Genomic DNA, 27,369 nt, shown 5'->3' with positions numbered 1-27,369 from the left:
TTTTTCAAATATTTGAATTTACTCAAAAATAATCGGAGTTTTTTTATTATGTTACAGATGTGTCCGCTATTTTTGCCAGTCCTAGCTTTAGCGCCATCGCTACAAATAGCGATACATTTTTTCCAGTCAAAATCGTAGTCGCAAGTGTTTCTAAAAACATATCGTACAAACACTGTTACATAGCACTTTTTTCTTAATTATTTATTAATTACTCTCATCACAAGATCTGAAGCTGGAGTTTTATTGACACACAATATTCAATTAATTTTTATCTTTCCATTGATACCATTTTCATAGAAATCAGAACGCAGAACGTAGTCTTTTGATTACATTAAATTATTTCTTTGTCTTTCTATGACATAAGGGAGTCGACCGAATTTTTCAACTTGTAAAGGGGTCGCTAAATCAAAAAGAATGAGGAACACTGTCGTACAGGATCCACTCTTCAAAAAAGGATCGTTTTGGTTGAGCAAAAGTACCGAAATGGTGGGAACCCACTTTTCGAGCTTTCTGACCTCTCCAATAAGTTGTAAATAATTAAAAACCGCAATGGAGCTGACACCCAGTTCTTCCGCCATCTCACGAACCGTTTGTGATGGGTCAATCTCTACCAGGATTCTCAAATCCTCGTCTTAGAACAGTCAAGGTCGACCACTTTGGGGCCCATCTTCGAGGCTAATATATCCGGAACGAAATTTTGCAAAGCAACGTTGAACAATGCGTTCAGTAACACAATAATTGCCAAATGCTTGGTCAATTTTTCGGGCAGTTTCGGTAGGGCTTCAGTTCAATTTCAATTCGTAGAGAAGAATTAGCCGAAAATTGTTGACAATCGATATAGTGGAGAGTAATAATTCTACTCACTACAACATTTCATTTTCTAGTTCATTTCGATGTCTCTTCAGTGTTCCTCTTTCAGTATGAAGACTTACACTTCTTGGTGTGCTTCTAGTGGTCTTGTTTGTTATTCTACTTCTACTGTTCCAATCACATTGGAGTGATCACAATTCTTTTGTTTTTTGCAACTGTTCTATTCACTTTGGTTATCCGTCTTGTAAAATGATATAGATAAATTGAACCACTTCAACGTAAATACCACTTCAAATTCAAATAGTTTCAAAAACGCACGTTAACTGATTCTGTATATAAAGCCAGCCAAAATCTGATGGGAACAGAGTTCCACAGCCTTCTGGATAGATGCTCCTAGGTAAGAAATATTATTATTATTATTACAGTGTTTTCTTTCTGTATCTCCCATTTGTTTTTCATTTTTTCTAAACATCACAATGTTGTATAAACTTGAAAAAAGTTCTACTGCGTCATTTTTTAAGACGTAATTTTAAAGTTCTTTTACGAATGTTCGAATTCTGTGATATATTTCTATAGACTTATGGTTGGGACTTCAACTTATACACAAAACAGTGAACACGGCGAGGATTTCCGAAAATCAAACACTTAGTTTGAATAATAATTATTACAAAAAAGCGACATATCCATAGCAACATAGGAAGCAACTTGTTCAGTTGAAAAAAACATTTTTACATGTAGGCTATCGCAAATATCAATTGACAAAATTAATAAATTGTTTGAATGGCACCATATTGGCTCAAACAATTTGAAATTATCGACGCAGTAGGGATTGCATTCCAAAATAAGATATAAGTTCAACATATCCTTACACATCCAATTTGTACATCCAAAATGAATCGCCAAAGTAATAAAAATGAATCGATGCTACTACCATTTGGAACAATTTAATTTTTGATGGAGGATATCTTTTGTTCCTGAAATCCACTGAGCTATTATTTTGAGCAAACTTCATAAATATCGTTTGAAATGGATAAATTGAGGTTTAAATTTATTGAAACGATATAAAATTTACTTAAGAACTATGAAATGATTAACGCCTGCAGTTATACGTAGTGAAAACAACTATTTGTGTAGTATAACTGGTTTCAAACTGTAGAAACAATACACTAAACTACGATAAACACTCAAAAGATGGTAATACGTAATTAACAAGTTTCAAATTTAAAAAATAACCGTCGATGACACAGGTTTGTAAAGCTATCTTTCTTTGATGTATCGAGTAAAAAATATCATCTAAACAAGATCTCTTCTCTCTCTCTCTCTCTCTCTCTCTCTCTCTGATTGATTGCAAACGTCAACTGTTTTCTCTTCGTTATTCACCTGCAATAGAAATAAATGCCATACACTCATGTGTGATAATTATTTGTCCCAAAAGTAGAATATTGTTTTTCTTTGTGTGATGAACCCGAAAACAAAGCATTATTAATGTATCACCACAAAATTCAAAACTGTAATCTTTTGCTATCCAACGATGGTGAAATCATTTCTGACGATGTAAACAATATGGCAAATTTATTGACACTGCTTTTTTTTCAGGCGTTATGAAGACTTTTATCGTTTTCCTCGTGGGATGCGTCTCCCTCATAAACGGGGGTGAATACCTTAACCGTTTCACCCAACAGTATAACAAAATACACGATGCAGCAAACGGATATTTCTCCCCAAAAGGAATTCCCTACCACTCGGTCGAAACTTTAATAGTAGAAGCACCTGACTATGGCCACCAAACTACATCTGAAGCCTATAGTTATTGGCTCTGGTTGGAAGCAATGTACGGTGCGGTCAACGGTGATTTTTCAAAATTCACCGCAGCCTGGCAGAATATGGAAACCTATATGATCCCAAACCATGCATCTCAGCCAACTAACAACTACTACAACCCCGGTAAACCCGCCACCTTCGCTCCCGAAGGAGATTACCCCAATCAATACCCTTCGCAAATGCAGTTCAACGTACCCGTCGGTCAGGATCCAATCTACCAGGAGCTTGTAAACACATATGGTACCAGTGACGTCTACCTCATGAACTGGTTGTCAGATGTCGACAACAAATATGGTTTCGGAAATCAACCAGGGCAGTGCCAACTTGGACCATCAGCAGAAGGACCTTCTTTCATGAACAGTTTCCAAAGAGGTCCCCAAGAAAGTGTGTGGAGAACCATCCCCCAAACTACTTGTGACAATTTCAGATTCGGAGGTCAGAACGGTTTCTTGGACTTATTCGTAGGAGACAGTCACTACGAACAGCAATGGAAATACACTATCGCCTCTGATGCAGAGGCTCGTGCTATTCAAGCAGCTTTCTGGGCTTTGCAATGGGCAAAAGATAAGAACCAACAGGGGGCTGTTTCAGACACCATATCCAAGGCTAGTAAAATGGGAGATTTCTTGCGTTACGCCTTCTTCGATAAATACTTCAAAAAGATTGGAAACTGCATTGGAACTTATGCCTGCCCTGGAGGATATGGCAAAGACAGTGCTCATTATTTGCTCTCTTGGTACATGGCATGGGGAGGCTCCCTCTACGGAAACTGGGCCTGGAGAATTTCAGATTTCTATGCCCACTTTGGTTACCAAAACCCAATGACGGCTTATGTCATGTCTAAGGTTGATGAATTCAAACCAAAAAGCCCTACTGGTGTTTCTGACTGGGAAATGTCCCTCGAAAGGCAGATAGAATTCTACGAATACCTGCAATCTAAAGAAGGAGCTTTCGCCGGTGGTGCCACAAACTCTTATGAAGGACGTTACGAAACTCCGCCCGCTAACCTAATGAACAATACTTTCCACGGTATGTGGTATGAATGGGAGCCGGTTTATCACAACCCACCCTCCAACAGATGGTTCGGTATGCAAGCTTGGTCTACTGACCGATTGGCCCAGTACTACTACGTCAGTGGAGATGAAAAGGTGAGACCTCTTCTGGACAAATGGGTTAATTGGGTTCTCCCAGAAATTTCTTACGACGCTAACAGCTACAAGATTCCCGAATGGCTTGACTGGTCCGGCGTTCCACCAGCAGTTGACGTGTCTATTGAAAAATACGGTACTGATATCGGTTCTGCTTCTGCACTGGCTAGGACTCTCTCTTATTACGCCGCCAAGACCGGAGACCAGAAAGTAAAGGCTGTCGCTAAGGGTTTATTGGATGGTATCTGGAATAATCATCAAACCACCAAAGGAGTTGCTATGGAAGAGGTTATGGACGCTTATTCTCAATTCAACGAAGAGGTTTATGTACCCCCAGGTTGGGTAGGCCACTACCCTGATGGAACCGAAATCAAGGCCCCCACTACCTTCATTGGTATCCGTCCATGGTACAAGAATGACCCCGATTGGCCCAAAGTTGAAGCTTATCTCAATGGCGGTCCTGCTCCAAAATTCACTTACCATCGTTTCTGGCAGCAGTGTGATATCGCTATTGCCCAGGGAACTTACGGACTCTTATTCAATGAATAATGTATCTGATGTTTTATAATTTTCACGATATAATAAATGATGGCAAGTAATATTTTTCTTTAAGTTCTCTACTTTGATTAACTGCGAATACCCAGAGATTCGACAAAATAATAAATGAATCGTAAATTGTGAAATGCTTAATTTTTTACGATTTTGAGTGAATGCAGTTTTTTTCAAATTGGAAAGAATATAGTTTCAAAAGAGATTAGTTTTTGTGGAGAAAAGCTTATTGGCCGTCTTCTTCCTCATTAGAAAACAAAAATTTTGGAAACTTCCAAATACAGAAAAAAAAACCTGCATTATAAATTCTTTATGAAAATGTGAAGAATACATAAAACTCCATTAGAGATACAAACTAGAAGAGAAAAAGCTTTCCAAACAGCTACTTTCACATAAACATTGAATAACGCGAAAGGAAAAAGTCCTAGAACTAGAACTTCTGGCGTAGAATAAATTCGAAATAAACTCTGTTCCCAAATAGGAGAGCAGTCTTGTCAACTCGCGTTCTACCAACCAAGATGGTGTCTTCAGGAGGTGAAGTGAACAGAGAGTCTACAGGACACGAATAAAGCAGCCTATACTTCATCTCCTGAAGACATCAACTCTGTTGGTGAGATGTAGAGAATAGTGTTGCAGTTCTGGAATTTGGGAACTGTGCTTATTCTGAATTGAATACACAAACATTATCTGTTGTATAATACACTCTCATCCTCAATGATGTACTTCGAAGTTTTGGGACTAGACTTTCGTCTTATCACTTCTTCAGCACCGGTTTGGATAACATTACAAGATGAAACATTCATTTCTTTTATTTTTGTGTTCTTAAACTGTAGACGCGCATTATGGTGTGGAAGGAGGCCATAGTTTTTCATTTTCAGTGTGTTTTCAAGTATGATTTTTTTTAATGATTGGGAAAAGGAACCAATTTGTAATCGTTCAGAACAAATGAAACTTCGGGTAGAGAATACTAGTTAACTGAATTTATTAAACCCAAACAATTCGTCTTTTAGTCACTTCCAAAGTTTACTAGGTTTTTATTTGGTTTACCTTAGTTTTTTGGTTACATTAGTTTTTCTATGTGTCTTTCTTGTCTAAATAAATCTCTCAACCTATGTATTGTTTTTATTAACCAGATGAGACAATTGATGGGAACTAGAACTGTTGTGTGTTCCAAAGAACCAGCATCATTAAAAATTTTATTTTGTTGTTTAGAAAATGTAAATGATAAAATTCCGTAGAATTAGCATGATTTCTTCATGCATGATTTCATCATGCTAATACGACGTTCTTTTTTTCTTGTTCAACCAGCAGCAGGACCATGCTGAAATTTATTCGAGTAGATCACCTACAGACCTTTCCTGCGGAGAAGAAACAGCCCATCTATGAATACTCTAACAGAGATCAAAACGTGTATGGACACTGTATCGAGGAGTGATACATACGTTTATAGGACTATATCTATATCTTCAGAAATGTTTATTTCGCTTGTCATAAGTACCAATTTATGATTCTTTGAATTGGTTAAACAGGTCTACTGCATTTAATGGGGAATGTTCCTCTTGACGAAAATCAAGTAGTTTTCATAAAAGAGCTCTAAAACAACGCATTTTAAACTTATCATTTCAACCTTTTTCTTTAAAAAATTATTTAAATACTTAAAAAAGAGGAATGAAATAATACATTCAACATTTAAAGGGACTCGTTTCTATTTCACCATTTGGCAACATCGGTTATAGCTAATAATGGACAATGAATCTGTTACCTGGATGAGACAAACAAAGATGACATATTTCAGGGGCGTGCTGTTCTGTTTACTTATGTTCCGAGACATTCTGTGACATATGACATTTTGTGCACCTATCTTCCTCTATATAAATAAATAACAAAACAACTGTTGTTTATGTGGCTTGTGGAGGTGGTATTGAAGTATAATTTATATTTTGCCTTAATTGTTGATTTATAAAGATAATGTTCCTTTTTTAAAGTAGAATATCTAGGTACGTATAAATTATTTCAACTTGATATAGGCGCTGTTGCCAATAAGTGAATTAGAAATAAATCCTTTTAAAAATTAAAACCCAACAAAACCCATCAATTTGAATACTTTTCGAAGTGAATTTGAAAAACTCTTGAATTAAACTCAACTTTATTTTGTTCAAACTTGCATTTGCTGTAATAACCCAAATTGAGGAGCATTACCTAGTCTGCTGTGAAAGATGCTCAGCCATCAACTATTTCATCGTTTTCATACATTGAAGGAAATACTAAATAAAATTTCAGGTGTACATGATAAATGTTCGATACCTGTTGCAGACGCCTGTTCTGCGTTTTTAAACATAAACTAGGTCGTGACCACGTCGAAGAATATTATATTACACAATCTCCTGCGTCTTGTGAAACTTCGATTCACCTTGAGGAGAAGAGGTGGCACCTGAAATCGAGCAAGCGTTTCGTTTGAACCGACAACAAATTCAAAGAGCTCTTTATATGACTTACAGTCTTCTTTTCTGCTAATTGTACTTCGCGATTTCGGTCGAAGTTGACAATGAAGGGTTTTTCGAAATGTGCGCGACTGATGAGTGTTTCGAGTGCTCAGGCTCAAGATGTGATCAGCAGTGCTGATAAACTTGTGGAAGCTGGAAGAGCTCGCCCTTATCAGAGCATTCCTGGACCGAAACCGCTCCCTTTCCTGGGCAATACTTGGAGATTCTTACCTCTAATAGGTCAGTAATGTGGAGGAAAATCTATTTTACTGAGTGTAATACGTTTTGCGGAATGAATATAAAATATTGAAATTATTCTCAGCAACTTCTCTATAAGTGATTAAAAAATTCTTTATAACTTTCTTCACTCAACATTTTCATCGATTGTTAATGTGCTGATGCATCCAGGGCAAGCGTCGTCATTCATATCTTCTCGACCTTCTGTGAAAAGCCTGTACAACTTGTAAACATTTTTCTGACTCAGAGTACAACCACCGTATGCCACTGTCAACATTTCAAGTGTTTTTGAGCACTCAATTCAATTTTTTGATAGCAGAAAATCACTTTTATCAACTTTTATACTCGATACAACATCAAAAAAAAAACACTAATGGAATCTACGTAGCTCGCGAAATTTTAACATTCACTTTATTTTTTAAAAGCCCACGTTTATATAGAGTGATAGAAAAATCATATATGTAGGAAAACTAAATTTGATCCACCCTTTCTCACCCCTACTTTCCTCTTGTCATTTTTGGAGAAACGGGTGTTGAATATTCAAGTAATTTTCTGAAAATGCAAATTCTGACTAGAAAATGACATTAAAGATATTCTGTAAAGAGACAAAATTTGATTCGCCCCTTCAAAACGCTACCTGGTGCACCCCGTATAAAACCCTTGAAGTTTCATGAATTTTCCCAACCTAACCTGACCTAACCTAACCAACTCAACCTAAACTAACAAATTTCTTGATGCCCCATTTCAGTTTCATGAATGAGATTACTATTCTTCTGAAATTGTTAATAAAATGGGTCTTTTAAAAAATGTTGAAGATATATCAAACCTAACCTAACCTAAACAACTCAACCTAACCTAACCTATCCAATTTTTTTGATGCCCCTATTTAAATTGCTTTAATGAGATTATTATTCTTCTAAAATTGTTAATAGTATGAGTCTTGTAAGGAATTTTAAAGATATATCTAACCTAACCAACTTAACCCAACCTAACCTAACCAATTTTTTGATGCGTCCACTTCAATTTCATGAACAAGATTACTATTCTTCTAAAATTGTCAATAGTATGAGTCTTGTAAAAAATTTTGAAGATATATCTGACCTAACCTAACCTAACCAACTTAACCTAACCAACTTAACCTAACCAAACCTAACCAACTTAACCTAACCTAACCTAACCAATTTTTTGTGCGTCCACTTCAATTTCATGAATGAGATTACTATTCTTCTAAAATTGTCAATAGTATGAGTCTTGTGAAAAATGTTAAAGGTATATCTAACCCAACTTAACCTAACCTAACCTAACCAATTTTTGATGCGTCCACTTCAATTTCATGAACGAGATAAATATTATTCTAAAATTGTCAATAGTATGAGTCTCCTAACCAATTTTTTTATGTTTCCACTTCAATTTCATGAATGAGACAAATATTTCTCTAAAATTGTTAATGGTATGAGTCTTGTAAAAAATGTCGAAAGTATATCTAACCTAACCTAACCTAACCAACTCAACCTAACCTAACCAATTTTTTGATAGCCTCACTTCAATTTCATGAAATGAAATAAATATTCTTCTAAAATTGTTAATAGTATGAGTCTTGTAAAAATGTCGGAGGTATATCTAACCTAACCTAGCCTAACTAATTTTTTGATGCCCCCACTTCAATTTCATGAACGAGATAAATATTCTTCTGAAATCGTTAATGTTATGAGTCTTGTAGAAGATGTTGAAAGTATATCCAACCTAACCTATCCTAACCAAGTTAACCTAACCTAACCTAACCAATTTTTGATTGATTGTATTTTTGACTGTTATTTCTTTGCTCTTTTTCTTCAGGCGACTACGAAATAGAACACATCGATAAAGTATCAGAAAAATTGTACAAGGAATATGGGAAAATCGTTAAGTTAGAGGGACTTATGGGCCGTCCTGACATGCTGTTTGTTTTCGATCCAGATAACATAGAACAGGTTTTTAGGCAAGAGGACATCCTACCACACAGGCCCTCCATGCCATCCTTGAATTATTACAAACACGTACTGAGGAAGGATTTTTTTGGAGAATACGGGGGAGTTATAGCGGTGTAAGTGACGAGAATTGTTATTTGCCACACAATCAAATGAAAGTATTTCATTTATCAATGATCATAACAGAACCGCTAAAGGTACGAAAAGCAAATAAGGCCCACCTAAGTTGATTATTCGGTTCAATCAATAATAGAAAGAAAAGGAATTATGTCTCACGAAACTTGAATCAAATCCATTAAGAGATTAATAAAAAAACAATACCTAAGTATATACAATTTGAATTGAAAGGGTTTATTTTTAGGAGAGATCACTTTTTGGGAAAGTAAGGTTTTGGTTTTCTAGTCCATATTTATACAAAAATAAATATGGGAATCTTCCGAAGAAAAAAAGAAAGCAAACAATTTCACTGAATTATACAAAAAATGCTTTTTTATACTCAGTTTGTATTACAAACATTCGTTATGGAATTGAATCAGATATCATTTACAGGATTCCTACATTTCCTAAATTTCACTTGTGTGGAACACTGTCATCCTCAATGGCGAACATCCAACGTTTTGGAATGAAATTGCGACTTATTGTCAGATAATCACGTCTTTGCATGATCTACATATCTTTATATAGAGTAATTTTTTTAAATTGATTGCTTTCTTCCTTTCTTTTAAAATTCCCGCATTTTTTTTTATTAGAGATGGAGGAGAAGAAAGTAAAAAAATTGTATTTCCCAAAAATATATATAATATTTCAAAAACTCCTTCAAAGGACTTTGTTGAAATACCTCATATGAGGCCCGAAAAATAAATCACTTTTCAATGAATTGATGGTAGTTCCTATACTACATGGTAGGAAATCATAATGAAGAAAAGAGAAATGAAATTTTCTATGTTTTTTAACACTTTTATTTGTAACTGACGTTCGTGCAGTTTCGTCCTATACGGACATTTTCAAACTTATACAATAAACTAACAATGGTTCATTACATTAGTCATTATATACCACCCGTGTAGGTACTAATAGAGGTACATGGCTTGATTGAGTACCTGAATTTACAGTTTAAAATGCGGATGTGCCAATTAAAAAAAAAGGCAAGTAAACCAAATCGATTCGATCATTTAACAGGTTACTGCAGTTTTGTCCTATATGGACACTTTGAAACTTATACACATAAACATTGCGGGTTCAACCTATACTTTATTTATATTATTTGTACTTTATGATCCACACTGTATATTAATTTTTACATGCAAGCATGACCAGCTTTCTCTGCTTCGCAACAACAATAGTTTTGGTCTCTGCCAAAATTTCGTGGTAACTTTCTCTTGTAGACCAACAAACACACTTTTCTGCGAAATATTTGAATGATATATTTTACGTTATGATAAGCAAAATTTATGCAATTTTGCAGCCGAGTTTCGAACTTTGCCATCCAACCCTCCACAAGGTTTTTGATCATTTATAGTGGATTTTTTTCAAATCCATTATTTTCAGTCATACTCACTTTTCAAAACAAAATTATGATTTCCCGAATTATTGGATTACCCTTTTTCGTGGCTTCTCCCAATCACATTATGTGATTTCAACAAAGCCTATAAATAACACCTACACCTATCTGAAAAAACATTCGGTCACTCGAGAAAACTCAATTAATTGATAGAATTGATTACGACAAAATTATTAGGATTAATTACTTTTGGTGAATAATTATTATAAAATTTAGACGTTCACTTATGGCTGTTCAAATCATAATTTTTTATATTTTTTTATAATTTATTATATTTTTTTTGTAGAACAAAATTTCGAACAATTCAATTTTTAATGTACTTTTAAAGTAAAAATATAAATTACTGGCTGTTGCCCACTCTCATATTAACTAGCTACTGAACCTAGAATCTAGAATCTTGACATATAATAATAATAATGTAAAAAAACAAGATTGAGGAAATACACCAACAGAAAATTTTTGAAAGTAAAGGGCGAAGTTCAGTTCCTGAATAAATTCAACAACTGAACTGTTCTTCCAGGTAGGTTCTTGGTATAGCGTAAATAAGCACCAAGAAAGGGAATCTGGAATTCCCACCCCCAAGGGGGAAAAATAGGGGTTCGTAGATTGTATTGAATTTCGTCAGTTTTGGAGTTGGTAACCTGAAGTTTTGGGTCAATAAAAAATATTTTAACTATTTGTTTAAAATGGTCTGTTACGAAACTTAATGTGACAAACCAAATTTGACGCCGGCGAAGCTGCGGGCAACAACTAGTTGTCTATATATTCTTCAGCGACATTGATAGACTTCCAACCACCGTGTCTCTTCAATCTTGTGACAAACCTTCAAAAATCGAAATATCAACTAATTTCATGTCAAATCGCTGTTAGTCATTATTTCGCTGCCATGGTGATGATCGAATACATTTATCAAATCCATACCTACCAGGATTTTCTTATTTATAATGACAACAACGATGTGATTCTTCCCGGCCTAGTCCGGGAAATACGTACTTCCAGGACTAGGCCCTAAATTGTTTCTTCTTCTAATATTACCACTATTATTATTATGCTGAAAATCAATCGGTTTGGAATCTGTAATGTTTTTATGCTTATTTCAGACATGGAGAAAAATGGCAGTCGTTTAGATCAAAAGTCAACCAGATCATGCTTCAACCCAGAGTAGCAAAAATGTATGTGTCCTCAATATCTTCCACTGCCCAAGAATTTGTCGACAGGTGAGTAAACAATATTTATCCAACAACTTTTATTTCGAAGGAATCTAATTTTCATTGTAATTCCTACCCGAAAATGTATTCCTTTGGGGAAAACGGTGGACAACTGGGATATCAATTTTTGAGTCTCGACCCCCAAGGAGGAAAAACAGGTTCAATTTTTTTTGTTTTGAAGTTGGGAACCTGAAGTTTTGGGTTATTAAGAAAATATTGTAACTATTTGTCTAAAATTGGCTGTCACGCAACTTGTGACAAACCCAATTCTACGCGGATGAAGCCGCGGGAAACAACTAGCTGTACTGGCTTGCATACAAATGTTGCATGCTTATACTTTCTACTATATTCAACCATATTATCGGTCAAGGTTATCGAAATTGAAATCAGATACCTGTTGCCACAAGCAAATTTAAAAAGTGTTTTCTTCCTTATCATCTTCATGGCATGTTTTGCTATCTTTTCAATAACCTTCAGATATTCTAAAAATTACATTATATTGTTCCCCGATTATATCTCTGACATGACGTGAATAGTACATTAACCTGCTATTATTGTAACAGAATAGAAAGCAGTTAACGTAACCTTTGTATAAATCTTCTTCGAAGAATGAACAATAATTAGAAATGTGAATGGCCGCATGAATGGCTGCTTAAGATCGGCTACAATACCAAGGATCTGGAAATCATCAAAAGTCTGACCCATTTTCAAGAACGGAGATAGACGAGATATTTCAAATTATCGGCCTATCTCAAGATTCTGCTGCAGCGAGTTATATATCGGCATGTAAGTTGCAATATAAGTATGAACCAACACGGTTTTATGAAAAATCGTTCAACGGTCACCAATCTTCCGACTGTAACCCAACATATTGCTGAATCTATTGACAATAGGGCCCAAACTGATGTTATTCACACAGATTTTTCTAAGGCCTTCAACAGGCTTGACCATGGACCACTGAACAAACTAGTAGCCTTTGGATTATCCCCATCCTTAATCGCACTCTTTCAGTTCTATCTACAGAATCGAAAACAATATGTTCAGCTCAATGGTTTCAAATCTACCGAATATAGTGCTTCTTCCGGTGTTCCACAAGATTCAAATCTGGGACCGTTGCTCTTCAATATATTCATTAATGATATTGCAGATGTTATAGATGTGTATTTCCTTTTATATGCCGATGATCTAAAACTATACTGCCTCGTTGAGAACATAGATGATTGTGTGAACCTCTCAGCAAACGCAGGACGGGTTGTAGAATGGTGTTATCGAAATAACTTGTCACTGAACCCGGATAAATGTAAGGTCATGTCCTACAGTTTGAAAACGAATATCTTGATCTTTGATTATTCAATAGAAAACGTTTCCCTGGTGAGTCCAGAAACATTTACTGATCTTGGCGTCACATTTGACACTGCACTATCATTTAATAGGCATATCGATAATGTTGTAACCTCCTCCTGTCCTTTGTACGGATTAATTGCACGTAACAGTAGTGATTTCAAAGAAAATTCGACCTTAAAAACTTTATTCTATGCTTTCATAAGATCAAAGTTAGAATACGCGTCAGTTGTGTGGAGCCCCTTTTATCAATATCACATTGATAGAATAGAAGCAATTCAACGATGATTTTCAAAACTGCTAAGCCTAAAAACCGATGGCATTTATCCTCCAATAGGAAGAACCCACTCTGAATTGCTACAAAAGCATAATTTTTGCAGTCTTGAAAAAGGGCGTGAATATTATAGTGTTGCACTAACCTATAAAATTATCAAAAGCATAGTTGACTGTCCAACATTACTGGAAAAGTTCAATATTTGCATTCCTAAAATCTGTTACAGACACCCGAGTACTTTCTATATAAAAACATCTCGCACAAATGTTCTGGAGAATTCTTCGATTCATACCATGTCTGAAGTGACAAATTCTGTTAGCGATAATTTAGATATATTTAGTTGCAAATTGTCAAATATAAAATCCCACTTCCTAAAATAACTGTTTTGTCACCTATAATGAATATAAAATGTGTAGTCTTTATAGTCACTTGTTTGTGATGTATTTATTATACTCTGTTATTTCCTGCTCTGTAATTGGGCTATGTCCTGTAGAGTATTGTATTACAAATAAATAAATAAATGACTGATAATGATACGTCATACTATCTACTCATAGAATAGAGTAAAGAATTGCGGAGATATATAAAAAAATCATAATCCAAAAGACATGAGATGAGGTTTTTCAAAGTTTCACATCTTTTGACTTGCAGTGAAATCTGTCCTGAGAAGACTGATTATTTTCAAAATTCATCCAAAGAAAATTTGTAGTCTTGATTTATCTTGTTGAACATATTTCAGTTCTTTATCTAACAACTTATGTTTCTGAAAAGCAGGCCAGTCGTTGAAATATTTTGATCAGTTTAAATCATTGCTATAATAACACACACCTTTTTCTAGTTTCCAACCCCTCAGTGGACTCTGACTGAAGAAAAAATCAGTTATATCCTCAAAGGCACTTTTCTAAGGAATCCAAAAATTTAATGGAATTTCAGTTAAATTTGAATTGAGATATATCAGGTTGATTCAAATGTTTTGTCCGTTTTAATGTCATGTTTGAATTTAATTAATACAGTTTAAAAACGAATCATAAAAACGGACAAAACTCCTTAAAAAAACCTAAAACCGAATTTAACGACTTCAGTTATGAAACTGGGTGTGATCGTTCACCTTGTTAGATAAGAATCCAACAATTCAAACTGATGACGCTAATTCGATTGACGAAACCCACGCAGTAATGAATAACCAAAATTATGCAATTTTTTTCAAATAATTTTTGAAACTTGTTTCAGGATCGATAAATTGAGAAACTCTGACGAAGAAGTTCCAGATGATTTCTTGAATGAAATTCACAAATGGTCTTTAGAATGTGAGTATTCAGAGCTCTATAATTCACCATGTATGAATTGAGTTTGTCGACATAGTTCTGCTGAAATTATCAGTATTTGAGAAATTATTTTGAAAATTTGATAACGGAATAAGGAAAAAATAATTTTTGTTTCAATCTGATAGACCGTTGATTAAGAACACACTGTATCTGATAACTGTATGTTGTTTTATGTTTTCATTTTCCCTATTTCATTTTTTGTGTGTATCTCGACTTTTTTATTTATCATTTTTCTATCAGGATTTCTTCAGTCTACTGCTTCTTCTTTCGACATTCTTAATGAACATCTTGAAATGTACAGAATTCATCAAGACGTTATTGCTACAGAACATCTTTAATCGCTTTAATCTAATTACATTCCAGCCATTGCCAAAGTTGCTTTAGACGTTCGATTGGGCTGCTTAGACGACAACTCTCATCCTGATACTCAGAAGCTGATTGATGCAGTTAACACCTTCTTCATCAACGTGCCTGTCCTAGAGCTGAAAATACCTTTCTGGAAGATATTTCCAACACCAACTTTCGCGAAGTATATAGAGGCTTTGGACACCATAAGAGAGTGAGTAGAGTATATATAAGGTCTCCCAACTTTGACAATTGATAACGGCCGTATTGTTAGAACTACATCTGTCAAATTAGTTGTCATTTATTCAATCTGTTTTGCCAAATCACTATGGACGAATATAGATTCGAAAGTTTTCACGCTCGCTTTCCTGGAGTTCCCTTCATGGAAACTAGCTGATATACATTGCAATGTTTCGGGAAGTGAAATGAAAAAGTCAGAATTGAACAACACAAACTGAACTATTATAGTAACATCAGTAAATTTCCTAACTACTGCAAAATATATACTGATGGATCAAAGTCCGAGTATGGGGTGGGCTGTGCATTCCTTGTAGATGGACCCCTCCATAGCTGTTCGATGTACTCAACGACCAGCGTATACACAGCAGAATGGGGAATGTTCCTCCTGACGAAAATCAAGTAGTTTTCATAAAAGAGCTCTAAAACAACGCATTTTAAACTTATCATTTCAACCTTTTTCTTTAAAAAATCATTTAAATACTTAAAAAAGAGGAATGAAATAATGCATTCAACATTCAAAGGGATTCGTTTCTATTTCACCATTTGGCAACATCGGTTATAGCTAATAAAGGACAATGAATCTGTTACCTGAATGAGACAAACAAAGATGACATATTTCAGAGGCGTGCTGTTCTGTTTACTCATGTTTCGAGTTCCGAGACATTCTGTGACATATGACATTTTGTGCACCTAACCTATCTTCCTCTATATAAATAAATAACAAAACAACTGTTGTTTATGTGGCTTGTGGAGGTGTGGAGGTGGATTAAAATATTAAAGACCTGAAAAATCAGCAGTCGCCCATCATATTTTGCAACAAAACCATTCCATAGATTTCAGTTCATTAAGATTAGTTAGACAAGTTAACAACAACAGGCAACTAGATGCCTATGAGAGTGCAGAAATAAGTAAACACAATAATATTATGAATAACGATGACGGACCTATACCAAAGAGCATACTATATAGTTTGTTAAAATAAAATAATATTGTTGGGTTTACTGATTACTACATAAGGACACATTGCAAAAATAATTTTGGTTAGGCAATATTGTGAAATTAATTTTTTATATAGCTGAAAATTGTTTTATATAAACATATATTGTAAAATAATAGATAAGGCAAAATGGTAAAATTAATTAGGTTGGTATACCTGTATGGGAGGTAGGCCTGGATGGTTTACCTTTATGGGATACCTATATAGCATAAATAGGGTTAGCTCGCATTAGTTTCTAGTTTTAATCTTCCTCTTTGAAGATGATCACTTGGTGATCGAAACACGTGTCGAGGAGTTAAAAATAACGATTTGGTGTTGGAAAAAAACTTCAGTAATATAGAAACAAATCCCTTTAAAAATTAAAACCCAACATTTGGAACATCAATTTGATTACTTTTCGAAGTGAATTTGAGAAACTCATGAATTAAACTCAACTTTATTTTGTTCAAAATTGCATTTGCTGTAATTACCCAAATTGAGGGACATTCCCCATTCAAAGATAGGAAGCGCTTGAAGAAATACCTCATTATTATCATCATATTATATTGTGAAAATCTAAAAATCTCAATCATATAAGTAGTTTTTAGTATGACTGACTGAATTGTTACCGATAATAGAACACTAAACGTCGGTTTCAAAAGAATCTGGTTATTGCGAAGGAAAATAACAAAAATGGAATAATTCATGAATGAATACAAGAACTAAACGAAGTTAAAATTGTTGTTAGTTTGAATAATTCAGTATAGGTAAAATTCGTCAATCTACGAACATATCTGGATTAGCGTTCAGAATGGATACTATCAATGAGGCTTCTCTATTTGAATTTTCTGCAGAATTGCAAATGGTTCTTGTCATACTTTTTTCAACACTTACATGATGGTTTCAAGTGTGCTGACGGTATCTGTTAGTACGTGTTTTCTTTCGATAAACATTTGTATCAAAATGATTTGACGATCTATTACAATATTACATCAAGAAAAAGAAGTTGGATATCTTGTTCAATCTCTATTGTGAACTTTACTGTCGGTTCCTGTTCTTCTATATGTTCAAAGAAACATTCGAATTATCATGGTTTTTTTCCCAAATGAAGAAGATGTCGTCAAGATATCTCTACCAAACTTGATGGTAGGTCAAAATATCCAAAGAAAGTCGATGGAAAAGTTACTTTACTCTTAGATAAAATTTACAATTTTGAAGTAACAAAAAAGATATATTATGCCAACTTCTTGGTATTTGTTGTGGTACAGACAGTATTATGCTTTTCGTTCAATTTTCAGATGTTATATGAAAATTGTATGGTAATTCTTTTTCTTAGAGTCCACTTCTCATCAGTACACATTCAACGAATCTACATACTTATCAGTATCGTTTTAAATATGTTTTTTGTCAGAAAATATATCTCAGCACCTACGATCTTATCAAATATTTGTTCTACTCTTGATAGATACCTTGCAATAGATGTTTCACCTCAAGTGGATTGTTTTTTTTGGTACATTCAAAATTTCCATGATATCATTTGAAAATAATCGGGGTGCTAGCCATCAAAATTGATTGGATTCTTGTTTGTTTCAAGGATTTGCATGAAATATATCAACAAGAGTTTGAAGCGAAACACTGAAGATGTTCTTGAAAATAACGAAATATCTATTCTGCAAAGAATACTACGATTGGAAAACGATCCAAAAATCGCCACTATACTAGCTTTGGACATGTTCTTGGTTGGAATTGATACGGTAAGAAAATCGCAAAATGAAATGAATTGAATTATTAATTTCATCTCAGTATTAAATTATCCATTATACCCTCAACAGAATGAAATGAAATTGGAATCCTCTACACAGTTAAATGCAAAGTGAAATCAGGCTGTTTAAAATTAGTATGCATAATATAGAAAAATTATAAGATGAAAATAAAATATCAGATTTTGTTTTATAGCTCCATGTCTCAATAAATATTTATTATGCTGTGTCAAGGTCTAAAAAGTCCCGGGACTAAAAGAGAAAACGCGTCTTTTTTGTTCAAAATTGGCTCTAACATTTCAACACCACTTTAGTATCTCTTGCCCCAAAATATGTCTCAGTTTCAGCAATTCCAGTAGTCTCTGGGAGCCAAATCTGGCGAATATGGTATGTGTTGGAGCAATTCGAAGTCAATTTCATGCAATTTTGCCATCGTTTTCATTGATTTCTGACACTGTGAATTGTTTTGTTGAAGCAGCACTTTCTTCACTTTCTGGAGTGGTTTTTTCGCAATTTCGGCCTTCAAACGCTCCATTGACGCTATATAATATTCACTGTTGATGATATTTCCCTTCTCAGAACCGAGAATACAGAATACAGAACCTTTCTAGCCAATTGTTGTGCTTTCAGGCGTTTTGGACGAGGCTCATCAGTTGCTCTGCACTCAGATGATCGTTTTGATTTCGGAATTAAGTGATGAATCCATGTGTCATCCATAGTCACCTATGGACGCAAAAACATGGCCAAACACTGTTCAGAATCATCAAGACGTTCTTGTTTTTGGTCAACAGTGAGCTAGTGCGGCAACCACTTTGAACAGAGCTTCTCATAGTCATCTTCATAATGTCGGCTAACTCATGCAACTTAACTTTACGATCTTTCAAAACGATTTCGTAGATTTTTTTCATGTTTTCTGGTGTTACTGCCTCATTTAGACGTCCACTGCGTTTAGTCTAATCAACAAGTTCAAAAACATGAAAAATAAAGGTAAAGTTCCTGAAAATATGAGCGATAGTTCATTCGATTCGGAATCACCTCTAGAAAAATGTTTTCGAAGGATTTTGGTGCGGGTAAAAAATTGCAATTGTTATTAACAAAATAAGATTAACAAATGGTATTTAGTTTTTCGTTAATAACTCAAAAAATATTGATATTTAAGCAATTTTGAAAAAAGCTTAAATATCAAAGCAAAAGAACAAAAAAAATTTTTCAAATATATTGAATTTCTCTATTTGTTTAAAACAATTTAATAAACAAATTACGTAAAAAACTCATATCCTATGTTAATAACTGCCATTGTTTAATGTGAAAACAGGCATAGCTAAATATCAATTGAAAAAAAAAAATTATCAACAATTTTTAGATATTTCATTTTGCAATGGTTATAAAAAATCATAATCAACAAATTAATAAATTTTTATGAATTTTCATCGCAGGATCATATGAAGTATATATATCAAAAGGGCTCCACGAAGTTTAAAATTTATAGGCCAATTATTTATACCATTATTTATGCCAACGGAGATTGGGAAAACATATGTTACTTAACAATTGAATAACTTTTTGAAAAATGGTGATAAAACTATTTTTTCTACGGGACTCGATTCATTCAAGTGTTTTTTTCAAATTTTAATATTAATTCAAATAATATTTTTTGAGTTATTAAAGAAAAACTAAATACCATTTTCTTAATAACAATTGCAATTTTTTACCTGCACCAAAATCCTTCAAAAACATTTTTCTAGAGGTGATTCAGAATCGAATGAGCTATCGCTCATATTTTTAGGACCTTTATCTCTATTTTTCATGTTTTTGAACTTGTTGATTAAACTATCACTCTTAGCACAATAACTTACAAACTTATGAGTAAAATATCATGAAATTTCACCAAATTTCTTTTCAAGATTAGTACTGAAAAAGCGGTGAATGTGATAAGACTTAATCCATTTTTACAGTATATCATGAGTATACATTTTATCATATTAGAACATATTCATGTTTCTGGTAGCTTATTATACATTTCTATATGAAAATACAATCATCAGGAGCTGACTCCTAAGGATGCTGACTTACTCTGCGAAACGCACTTCAAAAAACAGCATTTTTGTTCTGGTTAGGGTAAAATGTTTTCAATAGATTAATTTCACGTAAGTGGTCCCAAATTCCACTCATCAAGTATGCATAATGAATCACACGAAAATCAATTTTCCTATTACATATAAAAAGGTTATTGGTATGAAATTTCACTTTCTATCATTTTATTAAATTCAATTATCTTAGATAATTGGAAGATTAACACCATCGACACGGATGTATCAATTTTTTATTTTGTTTCTTATAATTATTGATTTAAAAACGTTTTAAAATCATATATAGACTCCTTGAAGAAGTCATTGCATAGCGAAACACGTGCTACGTTTTCGTAAAACTATTTAGTGAAAATCTCACAATAAAGTGTTTTTTGAAGTTTTAAACTCAATTTACTTTGTCCTGGAGAAGTTTCTGATCAAAGACAACAGCTAAATAAATTGTATAAATAGAGTACCTAAGTTCATTTTCAAAAGAATGTATATTGTGACTGAAAATCCCCTTACTCCCTTACTTACACATACTTCTTAAGTTTTATATAAGAAAGTCAGAAGAACTTTTCCCAAAAAAACACAAATCCAAACCTAAAATCCATTTGTTCGCATATATTAGTTAATTCATAAGTCTCTCCAAGTTTTGTATAGTAAAACTAGTATTCGAATCCGTATTCATCAAATGAAAGATCAATTAATAATATATGTGGAAAAATAAGTAGGTATTTGACGAAAATCATCAAGAAATGAAAGTGAATAAAAATTGAAAAATATAATCGTCAGTATAGCTTATCGAAGATATTTTCGACCTTCAATTAGAGAACAATCTGCCTTGAACAATGCTCCATCATTTTTTTTAATCCAATCTGACATATGAATGTAAGAATGATCTAATGATCGAAATGTTTTTCGAGAATGTTCGCAAAATTACAGATAACTATTATCATCAGGCTCATAAAATTGATTCATAAGCACCTGGAGAAAAAATTTGATAGTGAAATGATAAAAACTGGGTGATATGGAGAACAGAATTGGAAATAAGAGAAGGATCACTTATTTATTTATAGAATTAACTTTTTTTCCAGCGAGAAAAACGGAATGCAATCCTTTCATTATACAATGCTTTCCAAAAGAGATACATTTTATAAAGTTGTTCACCCTTACATAGTTTTAACCTCAAATTTGAAGAGTACCTTTGCATATATCTGTTGATTGGCCAAACCACCTAGTAAGTAGTTTGTCGGCCAAACCACCAATGCCGATATAAAAACTTGGAAAACAAACTTGGGTGTCACACCAATAGATGGTTCCATTTATGTCTTTGTTGAATAATATACTACTCAGTTACGGAATAAAATACACAAAAAGATACTAGGTGGCAGCACCACTCACTTGAGAAATGTAAGATATATATGAACTCATAAAACTCGCTATCAAGTACTCGTCTTGGTTTTTCACAGTTTGTTTTCAATCGAGTAACGCCTCCTCGGTACTGACGATGCCCAATAGGCTGAAACAGCTGTCTGCCGTTGGCTCTTGAATCGGAATCAAATTGTGAATGATCTTTATGTTTTTGGGAAAGTTTTTGGCTTTCTATTACTCCATCTTGATACAAAAAAAGATGTAGGAATCTTCCAAAGAAAGGAAGGAAGTAATCAATTTGAAAATAAGTAACTCTATACATGGATGTGTAGATCATGCAAAGAAGTAACTTTCAGACACAAACTGAAAGAAAGCCCTCCTGAAACAGCTACTTTCATATAAACATTGAATTACACAAAAGAAAAAAAGTCTTTCGAAACAAATACTTTTATATGAACACTGAATTATACAGAAGTTACTTTTCTCTAGTCAGTTTGTATTTCAAACATTCGTTGTGGAATAAAAATCAGATATCATTCACATGAGTTCTACTTTAAATGAATGGTAACGAATTGCACTTACATGGAACACTGTCATCCTCACTGGTATACATCGATGTTTCGCTGTAAGACATTTGCCTTAAGGCTCTTCACTACCAAATTGGATAACATTATAGAAAATACACACAATTTATTCATGAATTACGATTTTTAATGTCACGGAATGAGTTTGATCTACTTATGTCATCGATGACATCGTAATGACATTCATTCACCTATTCGATTTAATCCCAGCCAAGAGGAATCTTTTTGAATTGAATGGTAATATTTTTAGGAGTGATTAATTTTTGAGAAATTCAGTGTTCATATAAGAGTATTTGTTTCGAAAGAATTTTTTCTTTCGTGTAATTCAATGTTTATATGAAAGTAGCTGTTTCAGGAGGACTTTCTTCCAGTTTGTGTCTGAAAGTTACTTCTTTGCATGATCTACACATCCATGTATAAAGTTACTTATTCTCAAATTGATTACTTCCTTCCTTTCTTTTGAAAATTCCCACATCTTTTTTTGTATCAAGATGGAGTAGTAGAAAGCCAAAAACTTTCTTTTCCAAAAACTAATCATTCCTAAAAATATAACTCCTTCAATTCATCTTTATGTTATTATTTTTGAAGAATAATTTTCCAGTTGCTTGACTGCTGGAATGAATAATGATGAATAACTCAAAAAACTATTTATAGGCCCTGAATGAGATTCTCAATGAGAAGCGAAAGCTTGACAAAGTAAATCAGAGTTTTCATTTTTAATTTTCGACTGAGAGTTCCCGTTAATCCATTTTTCTATACATTTCTTAAGTCACATAGATAATCCACTATACACGGTGTTCCAAATTAAGTCGGCACCATTGCCTACTCCTTTATTATTGATGCTACGAATTCGGTTAAATGAGCAAAGTAGTAGCATTTTCAATGGCCCTCTCGATGACGAAAACAAGAAGAGTATTTCCATATAAGTCGCTCATTTCAACTTTAGGTAGAAGGGTGATATGAGCTTTGTTGTTGAGAATGTTTTTACGAATCGAAATGTGTGATGAAATATATGGTTTTCCGTTTGAATAAATATCATTTTATGAAATATATTGAAAACGTGACATCGAGAAGGCCATTAAAAATGCTACTAGTTTGCCCAGTTAACCGAATTCGTAGCATCAATCATAATGGAGTTGGCAATGGTGCCGACTTGATTTGGAACATCCTGTATATACTTTCATCATAATCTGAACTGCTGAAATGGTAACAACCGTTCTGTCACTGATTAGTGAAGAGATTGAAGAGTATATCACCATCGAATGAAAGTTGTTTGTAGTGAAGAAACAATTCAGTGACGTGTTTGGTGCAACATAATAGTATTACTATTATATGTGAACATTATTACATGAATTTATAACGTAATATGAACGTGATTTTACGACAATAAGTTAAAGAAAGTATGTTATTTTCGTACAATGAGCAAGCATTACCTGAATTTCATAACTGTATATTGAAATATTTGAAGAAAAGCTACTAGAAAATCAACGCAACATATATAGTTACTCAGTTAATAAAACTAATATTCATAATCATAATCGTTAATTTTCAGACTTCTAACGCTGTCGCTTCAATACTGTATCAGCTCGCTGTCCATCCAAAGAAGCAAGAAAAACTCAGAAAAGAAGTGTTTCGAGTATTACCAAATATTAGTTCAGCTGTAACCCACGAGAAACTTGAGGAAATGGTATATCTGAAGGCCTGTATTAAAGAAACCATGAGGTATATTGTATTTTTTTCTTGTCGCAAAACTAATGATGAATTTTCCCAAGAATATTCGCCTATTTATGCATCTATTTCTATTTTGTCCCCTTCGAAGTAGTCTTTCTCAGATGTAATACTCTTGTGCAAGCGTTTTTTTCCAATCCTCCAAGCTGTTCCGATATGTATTTTCTGATATGTCCTTGAGATCTCTCAGTCAATCGATTTTTATCTCCTCAATCGTCGCAAAACGCCGTCCTCTCATAGATCTCTCCAATCTTGAAGACAGGAAAAAGTCGCAGGGTGCCAAACCTGGTAAATACGGTGGCCGAGGCATGATTACGGTGTTGTTTCTGGACAAAAATTGTGAACAAGCAATAACATTATCATGATGCAAAAGCCATGATTTTTTTCCACAATACCGGACGTTTTCTTCGTATTGCTTCTCACAAGGGGTGTAGGCGTGCTTTCTTGGTCTTGGCTTTCCTGGGTTCTTAGATTGGGACGATTGGACTTTGATTTCCATGTCATAACCATATAACTATTATTCGTTACCATCCTTTTGAGCAAATCTGGATTGCCGTTGACGTCATTCAACAATTCCAGAGCGATTCTCGTGGGACGGTTTCTTTGGTCAAAATTTCGCCATTTTGGAACGAACTTTGCTGCCACACGCTTCATGCAAACAATTTCAGAAAATTGAAGAAATGGGGAACTGTATACATTATTTGCTGGCATCATAGACTTTTTGATAAAAAATAACCCAATATTACAAATGCATTGAATATACCACAAATTCACAGCCTGTTATAACAGAATTTTTTTTATTTTTATATGAACTCCCACCAAGCAACTTTCAGAACTCAAGAATATCCAAATTGAAACATTTTTGTAATACATATTATAGGGTTAGCATTTTCTTTTCAAAAAAGTTATGGTCTGGTTCGATATTTTCTTTTTTTCCGACAAATAATAAGAACATTTGTGGGAAAGAAAGTTTTTGGCTTTTTACTACTCCATCTTGACACAAAAACCTTCTTCACCAAAAATTAATCACTTCTAAAAACATAACCCTTTCAATTCTAATAAGAAAAACTACAGCAATGCACATGAATCAATTGATTTTTTTCTAGATATATCAAAAACAGTTTCGATTCTTTATTTCAGTTTTCACTAAATTCAAATACTTATTTTTCAGGATGTATCCTGTTGTAATTGGCAATGGTCGACAAACAAGTTGTGACACGGTAATTGCAGGTTACCACATACCTAAGGGTGTAAGTTCTCCTCTTCGGATTCCCTTTAGAATATTCAATTATACGATGTGACTGACCCATTCAAAATTATAGTCCACTCAAGAATATAAACTAAAAATTATAACCACACCACTGGATTCATAACGATGTAGAAATGCATTCATCGATAAAAAAGATATAAAGGAATGAAATTTGAAACATATGCCGTCCATCTCACCGATTGACTTTCACAACTTTCATCAAATTTCTCACATATAGTCAGTGGCAATACAACTGCCGCAGTATTGCGGGTTATATCCCTAACAGCATGTGCAGGAATACCTTCAGTGAAGAATCCTGCACTGACACCTGTCGGATGTGTGTTCCAATAATCGAAAATCTATTGCGGCAGTTGTACCGCCAACAGCATATGTCGGATATAATCCAAAGCCCTTCGTGGTATCAGCCAGGGGAGTAGTTGAGATTGGCCTGACCGAATTGTTCTTTTAGATGATTTGTTTCATCAAATGTGTGTCTGCTCCACTGGATTCAGCAGATTTTGGTTCATCAGAACATCATTCAAAATTCATGAATGAAGAAAATTAGAACAATATTTTAGAGTGACGTATAATGATTGCAATGAACGTTGTATACTCATAACTCTTTTAATGTTGAACAGATTTCGATGGAATTCTGGACAGTGCTAAACCAAAACATGATGAATCCAGTGCAGTAGTAAGAAATTCGATGAAAGTGTTTAAAATTGAATTGATGTGTTTTGACTGTTTTTTTTGGATGTATAATCTCCCACAGTGTGAAAAATGAACGACGATAAGTTCAATAATTAAAGGGCAAACTGTAGAACATTGAACACCCAAAAAATAGTAAGAAACATTGACTCCTCCACAAAAAATGTACTGTGAAATGTGGTATAATAATTAAATGACATATTTTTCTAATTGTATTTCCTCATAATTTGTTCAGTGACATCATTTTTCAATTATTTCAAAAATTGGAACTGAGTGTTGTGGTTAGATTTTTCAAAAAAAATCGCAAATGATATTTTAGATTTTTGTCATTGAGAAATGATAAAAGTTGGTTCTAGAAGACTTCTTGAATGTCTACCTAATGAAAAAAGTAATGCCAATAGATTAAACCCAATTTTTTATTAGGGTGCTTCCATTTTAAACGTCACACTGTATATAACGGTTCATTTTTGTTACATTTTAGGTTCAAGTGATTTTTCAACATTACGTCATCAGTAATCTCGAGCAGTACTTTCCAAGAAGCAAAGAGTTTCTTCCAGAGCGTTGGCTAAAATCATGTCCGTTCTCCAAAGAACAACACCCTTTTGCTTCTTTACCTTTTGGATTCGGCAAAAGGATGTGTCTTGGGCGAAGATTTGCCGACCTGGAAATGCAGACAGCATTAGCGAAGGTAGAATAGAAAAAAAACTAATCTCCGATGATATCTTCATCCCTACAATCACTCTGTAATATTTTACCGAGCATTAGGCCAGTTTTCTTCACTTCCTACATTTGTTGAATAGCCAAATTTTTTTTATTGAAATTTGAAGTTTTTTTGAGCAACTTCTTTTCATTCAAACATTACAACTTTTCTTGAAGTTATTTTCGTTTTCACAGAAATCGAATTCCGATTTCATTCTCTTCAACTCATTTTGACGTTTGGTTGTATCTTTCATTCAGAAGTCGACAAAAAAAGCACTGTAATTAATTGATAACATATCTAACAGATCAAAAGTGGTACAAAAATCTAAGGAATTGGCAGCTTCCAAATTTAAAAAATCCATGCAGACTATATTTATGTTGCATATATTTGAATTTCACCTTCTTTGCCCTCGAGTCGTCAATATTTATAACATCAATTGCTTAATATGAATTTTATTTTCAGATAATTCGAACCTATAAGGTCGAATATCATCACGAAAAGTTGGACTACTTCGTCCATCCAATGTACACTCCAAATGGGCCTTTGAAACTCAAGTTCATCAAGCATGGTAGCTGATAGGAATAGATTTTATTGAAAAATATTTTGTCTGTGATTATTTTTTAAAAAAAAGGAGACTGTGAATACTTCTGCAGAACATTTTAAATAAGATTAACTCCTAGCAAATAGTACTTACTCGAATAAATCTGAATATCTAAATTGTTTTGCTTATCAATTCCACATTCCTAATGTAACAGAATACAACATACCAGCACATATGCTAAGACGACAGTGATGGGTACAATTTATGTCCGCTCTGCAGGAAAATTTTTCGAAGTCCTCGTTTAGCGCAAAACCCAACAAAAAACTTGAGGAAGTAATGAAAAAACATTAAAACTCTGTCCATCCAACAAA

General features: G+C 33.8%; 2 protein-coding genes across 2 annotated transcripts; both read left to right on the top strand.

Annotated features, from left to right (window-relative positions):
- Positions 1–1,067: 1,067 nt before the first annotated feature.
- LOC111502221 (exoglucanase B) lies at positions 1,068–4,378 on the top strand. Its single transcript, XM_023156235.2, has 2 exons — positions 1,068–1,207; positions 2,407–4,378. The coding sequence occupies exons 1-2, from the start codon at positions 1,198–1,200 to the stop codon at positions 4,326–4,328; spliced, it is 1,932 nt and encodes a 643-aa protein (XP_023012003.2). The 5' UTR covers positions 1,068–1,197; the 3' UTR covers positions 4,329–4,378.
- Positions 4,379–6,783: 2,405 nt separating this feature from the next.
- On the top strand, positions 6,784–27,174 carry CYP301B1 (cytochrome P450 301B1). The gene is made up of 10 exons (XM_074181463.1): positions 6,784–7,051; positions 8,885–9,131; positions 11,677–11,793; positions 14,630–14,706; positions 15,088–15,283; positions 17,880–18,039; positions 23,625–23,794; positions 24,972–25,050; positions 26,239–26,445; positions 26,920–27,174. Exons 1-10 carry the CDS (start codon positions 6,874–6,876, stop codon positions 27,031–27,033), a joined length of 1,545 nt encoding a protein of 514 aa, XP_074037564.1. The 5' UTR covers positions 6,784–6,873; the 3' UTR covers positions 27,034–27,174.
- Positions 27,175–27,369: the final 195 nt, after the last annotated feature.

This window comes from Leptinotarsa decemlineata, unplaced genomic scaffold (assembly GCF_025532065.1).
Source record: "Leptinotarsa decemlineata unplaced genomic scaffold, Ldec_3_MD MMD2_tig00026314_RagTag_RagTag, whole genome shotgun sequence".
Taxonomy (NCBI): domain Eukaryota; kingdom Metazoa; phylum Arthropoda; class Insecta; order Coleoptera; family Chrysomelidae; genus Leptinotarsa; species Leptinotarsa decemlineata.
This window is presented reverse-complemented; position numbering and strand designations above follow the sequence as displayed.

What these genes read in the sequence shown, in the direction of transcription:
- CYP301B1 (XM_074181463.1), top strand. Translation starts at nt 6,874, where the DNA reads ATGAAGGGTTTTTCGAAATGTGCGCGACTGATGAGTGTTTCGAGTGCT. An exon ending in GCTTTGGACACCATAAGAGA is followed by an intron (nt 15,284 to 17,879) that starts GTGAGTAGAGTA and finishes GTTTGTTTCAAG; the next exon opens with GATTTGCATGAAATATATCA. An exon ending in TCTTGGTTGGAATTGATACG is followed by an intron (nt 18,040 to 23,624) that starts GTAAGAAAATCG and finishes GTTAATTTTCAG; the next exon opens with ACTTCTAACGCTGTCGCTTC.